Raw genomic sequence first — 8690 nt, 5'->3', positions numbered from 1 at the left:
AGATTGTTCTAAGAGACGTGTTTTTTAATACTATTAATACTGAGATCAACGCAAGTGCGAAGTCAGCTTATGCAGTTCGCCTGGGGAAAGACATATCGGAATATAAAAGAACTTTATGAATAGTAGCATGGTATTACAAAGTGCCTACACCATTTCAGCCTTCGTAATGCAGAATATATTTTCTGATTTAGTGTAGATTTTACCGAATTTGTAAATCAAGATTCCTCTTATCACACCTACTTATTTTTATCTAAACAGAATTTGCATCACCATAAACGTGTTTTCAATCAGAACACTTTATCTGCAGTGAGTTCAGTACACATACAAAATTGCCAACTTGGCTTGGTTATACTGCTCCTCAACATGCTCAAAATGGCTGAGCTACTTTCCTATGAATTTCTACCATTACTGAAATCTGACTGTGTCCACAACGATAATCTCGCAAGGTTCGTTTGTGCCGTATTTGCTCCTGACGGCGGATCATGTGACATAATTAACCAATCAGTGCCACTACCTCCGTGTAGGGAAGTTTGTGAAGAAATACAGAAGGAAACGAAATCTTGTATGGAATCAAAACAGTTTGTATGGCCATATGTCGCGTCGTGTGATCAGTTTCCATCTGCAGCCTATGTCGAGTGCTCAAATCTTGGATTGGATATTGGTAAGTATAATTATTCGAAGAGAATAATTATTACATTACAAGTTGACACTCGTTGCAATTTTTTTTTATTCGTATTTCTCCTGAAAAAAGACATAATGTGTTGGTAAAATGCTGGCTCGAACGACCCTTTTCAGCGTTCGAAGCAAAATTGATTTCCAATGCAGCAGACTGATGACGTAAAACTAAATGAACAGTAGTCTCCTCCGCAGCCAGTTTGGTTACGCGTAAAAGGGAGTAGATGTCAGCTTGCCTTACGATGATTAATTTTTATTATATGAATATTTTCTTTCTTCTAATACTACCATAATCTGCCCAGTGGTATGATTGCTAGATATAATATCAATGGTTTATGTTTAGTTTCAGAGATTCAACCTGATAAACAGGGTGACCAAAGGGATGAAAAATGTGTCGTAAAGCGTCGTCGATATGATATCACGTATCTTGGGGAAGATTGTTACTTTTGGGGTTGGGCTGATGTACAAGGACAAGGAGCAAGTAATGATTACTGTAGGTAAGGATTTACTTGATTTTCTTGAAAAATTGCCAGATTTGTATGAATACTGAAGGCAGTGTCGTAGTCAGCTTTCTTGGTCAGGGGAAAAGACAAAATACTTTCCGGTGGAGGGAGTGAACACGATAAATTTGTCACGGTTGCATAATTTTGGGATATATACATATGCCGGTTTTTAGAGAGACTGTATGTGAAGTCTTGGGGAAAAAAAGGAATATTGGGAATTTGTTAATAATTTTGGTCCATGATCGGGGTGAATGTTGATGGGAAACGGGCTCATGTATCCTTTTCTTTCCCCTTGCCCGCGATCTTCTCTTTCGATTCCTTGTATTATATAATCTCCTCAAAAAAAGTTTAGAAACTTTCCAAAACGGCTATAATGTCAGAAATATTTAAAATCGCATAAGGTTTGCAGTATATCTTCATATTTGAAGGGGTGTGAACTTATTTTTGGACACGCCTCTATTATAATGATACCCACACAGATTCTGTCTGTATTTTGATTGCAGTGACTGTTTCCTTTGTTAGCACATGTCAGTCATCTATGGTTACTGTACCATGTAAACCTGCCAAAAAGGCGATATACTGCTGGCCCTATGATTTCCATATTGTTTCATATCAATACAAACATTGTTCTTTCCTGTCAAAAATGACACCAAATTTGTGACCATAACTTATTCCATGGTTGAGTAACTGTCTTTGCAAAACAGGAAGGTCTCAAACAAAATGTGCCAAATCTGCCATTGTCTGCGCCATTTGCATCACTAAACATGCTAAACATGAGTAAAACAAAATCAGTAACGAGTAGAGAACCTATATGCGTTCACAACAGCATTGCATCGTCTTCTCATATGCTTCTTATCAGCCTCACGCTCCTGAGGGATTCAATTCCACTCTTTAAGCAAGGTCTGTCTTAAACTACAATCCCTGACAAAAGTAGTTCGAACACTTATGTCAAAGTAGGACTGTTTGAGACCGTATTTCTGATATACTTGACATATTAAAATTTCGCTTTCTTTGACGTGAAGTCTGAACCATTTCCTACTAGTACAACTCTTGCCCTGTGTGGTCGATCGTTATTATCCTGTAGAACAGCCTTCGGTACAAGGATTTGTAGAAATGATATACTGCAAACAATTTTTAATTCAATCTTTTATGCATGCATTAACCCATCCAAAGCTATGAGATGAACGCATACAATGGTCAGTTTGGCATATTATCTTTGAGACTTTTCTGTCTTTTCTGTCTGACAGGAAAGAACAATGTTTACACTGATATGAAACAATATGGCGATAGATTTCAAACATTTCTGATATACAGCTGTTTTTGAAAGTTTCCATACTTTTTTTGAATAGTTTATTAAATATATGGAGGAACATCTGACCAATTACCTTCAATTCACAGGGTTGTCACTGATGGCGGACAGGAATACTTATCTTGTGCTTTAGCGGGAACAGAAGGAGAAAGTGAGTTTAATTACAACTCTGCTAATGCCTCTCAAGTCTGGATGGATGTCGGTCATAAAGAGACGTGGTATATGAAAGATGAGGATGGTGACGGAAAGGATGATTACTGTAGGTAAGATCAAGTGAAAGTATTTAATTCCACCATCAGAAGGTAATCAACAAGTATGTTTTATACTAATAAAAACTATTGTAGGACGATCATTAGCAATTATTACCTGTGTTTTCTGGGTCTGCAGATACGTAACCCAAAATGTTAAGTTCGCATCAACGGACGAGTTTTCATCAAGTTCTTCAAGTTACATGAACCACACAAGATAAATAATTGCAATAAGATTAATTTAGATTTAATTCTTGTGATTTTTACCTATTCTTAATTTGCGATACCGTTTAAGCTATATATCAAGGTTGAGATTTTGCATTCATAACCTCATTAATAAACGCGATGCGTGCTATCCAATCATATTTCATTATTTGTGAAAACGCGAACGCAAATCGGGGTTATTGTGTTATTTTGTAAAGTTAAAAGATCAAAGTGACGGTTATGAATGAGGTTAATAACTTTGCATCCGTAATATGTCGGGCATTGTGAAAAATCTAAACATTTTGCTTCGGATCTCGGAATATCCCTCGGTTCCAAAGGCAAAATGTTTAGATTTTTCACAATGCCCTCCAAATAACCGATGCGCAGTTATTAACCTCTAATTATTCCTCTTATTATTGTATATTCAAACGCTGCTCAAAACCAAATGAACCATTTGCATTTAGGAGTCGAGTTACATCTTTGACGACGAAACCATCTTACAATTCTATTCCAGATGTATTGGTGAACTATCCGAGACCTTCATATCGTGTATGAAAGCCGGCAGTACGGGTTTTATTGGAATCTATGATTTTACTCCATCCAATGCTGAGCCCAATTGCCATAACAGAAAAGTCAATCCGTACTTGGGAGTACCATTACCGCCGCCATAATCTAGACACCGAATTGGAACTTTTGTTTATTGTAAAAACTATTATCTTTTTACAACTCAAAGTTAAAATTTGCTGAGATATATAGGTTTCAGACAAAAGAAGATACTTGTACTTACGATGACGTCAGTATCATATTGTGCTAATCAGACCGTGATAACAGATGGTTGGTTGACATAAACACATTTCGACATGGGAGTATAATAATTATTATCCCCTTTTAAAGGAGTTCTTTATTGGCAGTTCAGTTCCCAAATGAAATCTTCACCTAACACTGAGTGTACCGGTTTATCAGTTTGTCATATAGGCAAGTACTCTACGACCAGGTGTCCATTTGGCTCAACTTTACGAATTGATTGTACAACTTTGAATTGTACAATTAATCGTAACTTACGGCGCATCGAAAAATCTATTTTACTGAATGACTTACGATCGGCATCCTCCGTATTTCAATATTTGAAATGACTACAAATGTGAAGTTTACAAAGGGTAGAAACAAAGATATCGATAATAATGTCAGTCAAGAGCTTAGGCAGGATAATAGGAAACCACTTGACCAAAATTAAAACTAAAACTCAATATTTGAAATGACCGAATGTTTTTCGTCAGCGGCAAGTCATAAATAAATGAATAAATTAATATAGGCCTAGGTATTTGAATATCACCTTAAAATAGAAACGTAATTAACGTAGGCCCTATTTCCAAGCTCTTTACATCGATTCAGCCAGTGACTGAGGTTCTGTATGTATGTACTGTATCACGCCATTTGGTAGCCAACAAAGACGGCGCTAGTATGACGCTAGTCCCATTTTGCACCTGATAGAATGGGTGGCGGACGTGAAGGGCAGGGAGGGCGTGACAGGGTACAAGTCTTCCTCTATTCAATGGGGAACACTACGCCTAAAAATCCCATAGAAGTAAAAAATAAAGCCCTGTGTATACTGCTCTGTAACCGAATTAGGGTAAAATTATGATGGACTTACATTTAACTAGTTTGAAATTGACAAATTCGCACACGTATGATATATCCATCTCAAATAGGAAACAATTTATATACGCCCCCCCCCCTTCTAAATTGTAACGCTTCTGACGCCACTACCAAATTAGTTCACCATTTTGTGGAGTGTAACGACCGATCTTCACCAAGCAGTGGCGAATAAATAAATAAATAAATAAATAAATAAATAAATAAATAAATAAATAAATAAATAAATAAATAAATAAATAAATAAATAAACAAATAAATAAATAAATAAAACGTTATAAACAAATGTGTTATAAATGGAATAAAATAGCAATTAAATATCAAGCTATAAAGGTCATCAAACCTTTTAAAACGTTTTATATGAAAAACACTACAACAAAGTTTTGAAAATATTATCGAAATGTAAATTGGAAAATATTTTTGGCGAACATTTAGAAGAATGTGCTACTTTAAAGTATTCAACAATGTCTCCTGAATGTTATTAAAACGTTTTATATCCATTATATAAGTACCGTAAAACCCCGTCTACAAGCATATAGTGCGCTTCTGATGAAAGCTACATTAATCCAGTCGCCATTATGGAATTTAAGCAAATAAATTACGGATCCAAGCATATACAAACAAGTATTATTTTAAGACCGATCTATTGTATTGGTATATTAACGCTTGCTTCGAATTAATTAAGCTTTTATAAAAAAAACCCGCTATATATGCTTGTAGACGGGGTTTTACGGTATAATATAAGTTGTTTGTAATACGTTTTGTCCTGCGTGTATGACTCCACCAGGTGTGTTATGCAATAAACTTTCAGATTCAGATTGTGTTTGCTGGTAGCCTTGCTCATGTCGAGTCGAAAAATGTGGTCTCAAGTCATGCAAGCAACGAATTAGAATTTTATTTAACAGTCAGACCTATATTGTGAATGACGTGCATCCGTTTTACTCGGGAAGAGTAAACTCTCCATAAATAAACCTCCAGCTCCCACGCCGATATTGACAATTAGCCTTTGATCCTTATGACAGCGAAAAGTCACAGATCACGTCATAATGTCAAAACATATAATATTATTATCAATCCACACATGATTATTGTCTCATTATTAAGGAAGGGGTATGAACGTTTGGACAGTATTTATTGTGGGACATTAGAGCACATCAGACATATCGAATTGCATTCTGAATACGAAGAATGTCATTCTGATATCAAATAATTTTGATTTTTGAAATTCGCAATTTAATACAAATTTTATGGCAAATCATTAAAATTGATATTTTTGATATTTAACAGTACTTGAAGTAAACTTTATAAATCTGATGATTTATACTTAAAGTGTATGTAGGTGGGATGAAAAGCCGACAATCAATTTAAAATTTTGACCTTTCGTATTGAAGATATGGATCTTTTTCCCCAAAACACCAAAAAAAAATTAGGTCTTTTTGGGAAAAAAATCCATATCTTCAATATGAAAGGTCAAAATTTTCAATTGACCGTCGGCTTTTCCTCCCTGCTACATACACTTTAAGAATATGTCATTAGATTTATATAATTTACTTCGAGGACTGTTATATATCAAACATTTGAAAAATATCAATTTTTTATAATTTGTCATAAAATTTGTATTATATTATGATTTTCAAAAAATGAAAATTATATGATATCAGAAAGACATGCTTCGTATTCAGAATGCAATTCGATAGGTCTGAGGTGCTCTCATGTCCTACAAAAAATACTGTCGAAACGCAATAAGCGCTCATTTTAGATCCCTTAATGACTATAGAATTCTTATAAAACGTTCGGGAATGCCGATGGGCACTTCATGAAAATGCGCAATGAAAATTTGTAATTTGGATGCTTTTTGTCTGCAACCTTTGATATAGATTTTAATTTGTTGCTAAAAGCACCGTAATTATACCCACCTATAATAGGACTACTAGCAAACAGGTATCCCAAAAAGAACCGTACCGTCGCAAACTGGTCAGTTTGGGGTATTGATATATATTATAACAATTTGGAAATCATCTCATTTTTAACCTGGTGTTGACCAATCATTCACAATATAGACGTCTCACGTGCTCAGTGTTAATACAGATCATTGGAACAGATTGAAACTACGCCTTTAGTAATTTAATAATAGTGTTTAGTAAATATCTTAAATTTCAGGAACGAAAAGCGGAATTATCAAAATTCTAAAACAAGGGAATATCTTTTACTTTGGAAATGCATACAGTATTCGGTCTGATGGTACATTCCTTTCAGGGACACCTTGTACATTAATGGTTTGATTTTGTTTGTTTTAATTCTTCTCTAACCTGGGATACGCAATCAGTTAAAAACACAATTGTTCTTCCTTGAGGCCCAGGGATAGCTGATAGATAGCTTCTATGGATTATGCATAAAGTGATTTACTGACTTAAAGATCAAAATTATGACAACCCCAAAGACACTTTGGTATTTTACTTTTTATAACAATCACTACGGACCACAATAGCCTCATCCCAATGGCATAGCCCAATAACCTCAATTACATAATCGTAGTGCAAAATTTGACCTCAAGTTGCAAAGTATGAGTTTGTGTAGCCAGATTTTCAAAAGTCATTAAATGAATGTACAAATGTATTGGGGTTTAAGAACTGTGCCCCTGATAGATGAGCATGTTGTGGATCCTGGTGAATACTGGGCTCATCGAATGTACCTGCATTTGGTGCTACCTCTCGCTCGTATCAGCGTTTACATGTGAAAGTCAAATACATCTCAGTTATAGGGGGATCCCGGGGGGGGTTCTTCGAAAAAAATTTTACGGGGATGTGCCACGCAGACTTTCGGATGCTGACTTTCTCTATACCTACTTTTTGTTGATTTTACCACCCATCAGTATACCAATTTTCCACAAAAAACACCCAAAAAGCACCCAAATCTGCCCTAATTTGGTGCTTTTAGGGGTACTTTTGCCCAAATGCGCCCAATTGGGCGCATTGGTCTTCACTGAAAACCCACCCATTGATATACCAAAATTGCTGAAAAGGTACCCCAAAACCGTGGCACATCCCCGTATACCTTCAACCAGGGAGAACCCCCTCCGGGAGGGGGATAAGGATCCCAACGGCACGGTGCAGACCCAATAGCTAGCCATACGTTTTTAATGATAGAGAAGGGGATGGCTGATAGAATCTTCGTTTCTCTTCCTCCATCTTCTTTTATTTCCCACACAATTCTGAGCATCTCTTTAACGTACACATCCGTGCTTCTCTGTGAATGGCCGCAAGGGCATGATCACTATCAACTGTGATCACGATTTTGTATCAACTTAGTTTTGCCAATTACTGACCCTAAATAGAAATAAGGGAACGCGTCTGTTCGCTGTCGAAAGTGATGTAATAATCGGATTAATTACCATAGCAATAGTTTCAAACAATTTTTGAATATATAGCGCTGCACTACAAGCAGGTTGCACTTATCACCTGTGTATCATGTCTACAATAATAGATTGAATACAATACCGCTCATTTTAAAGATACTAATCTTACAGGTCTGTCATTATCTTCTGCCGTATCTTCCACTTAAAGTATAGTTTAAGTTGTAAGTTTGGACATGTAAGCATTACAAAAATGCCCAAAACAAAAAAATACAAAATACATTCAATTAAAAAGGGTCGTACATTGTGGCTTCAAGGTATAGGAAGCAATATCTAAAAGTCAATATTTTAATTTTCCTTTAACATTTAATTTCTAGCAAAAACAATTTCAAGATTACGTTAGATAGTTGAATACTAATAAGATATTTCCTTTCATAACGCACCCTTAATTTGATCAGAAACCTACCTGAAACGCACACGGTGGTTGGTAATGTTAGTGAACTTTGGCAGGTCAATCCGACTAATACCTGTAATCACAAGCCTCCTCCCACTACGGCTTTAGGCTATGCCATTCTTGGTGTATCATAAACAGTAATAAGTATGTCTTACCAGAATGCTTCACGCCATACATTTCAACTTGAGTTGCATTAACACTCTTCACGAATTTAACAGTGTCGAGCTCACCCAATATCACGCGCGGGTGTTTCCATATTCATTATAGTAGTTGATCCCCGCGGTCCTGATCA

The 8690-nt window shown here is 35.9% G+C and overlaps 1 protein-coding gene across 1 annotated transcript; it reads left to right on the top strand.

Annotated features, from left to right (window-relative positions):
* The first annotated feature begins 279 nt into the window (after nucleotides 1-279).
* LOC140169208 (uncharacterized) lies at nucleotides 280-3610 on the top strand. Its single transcript, XM_072192465.1, has 4 exons — nucleotides 280-661; nucleotides 1019-1172; nucleotides 2577-2750; nucleotides 3454-3610. Exons 1-4 carry the CDS (start codon nucleotides 364-366, stop codon nucleotides 3608-3610), a joined length of 783 nt encoding a protein of 260 aa, XP_072048566.1. The 5' UTR covers nucleotides 280-363.
* The last annotated feature ends 5080 nt before the right edge of the window (nucleotides 3611-8690 follow it).

Source organism: Amphiura filiformis, chromosome 14 (assembly GCF_039555335.1).
Source record: "Amphiura filiformis chromosome 14, Afil_fr2py, whole genome shotgun sequence".
NCBI lineage: Eukaryota > Metazoa > Echinodermata > Ophiuroidea > Amphilepidida > Amphiuridae > Amphiura > Amphiura filiformis.
This window is presented reverse-complemented; position numbering and strand designations above follow the sequence as displayed.

Bases quoted from the DNA above. Each gene is read 5' to 3' on its own strand.
- LOC140169208 (XM_072192465.1), top strand. From the start codon at position 364: ATGCTCAAAATGGCTGAGCTACTTTCCTATGAATTTCTACCATTACTG. The intron at 662-1,018 runs GTAAGTATAATT...GTTTATGTTTAG, and splicing joins AAATCTTGGATTGGATATTG to TTTCAGAGATTCAACCTGAT. The intron at 1,173-2,576 runs GTAAGGATTTAC...TTCAATTCACAG, and splicing joins GCAAGTAATGATTACTGTAG to GGTTGTCACTGATGGCGGAC.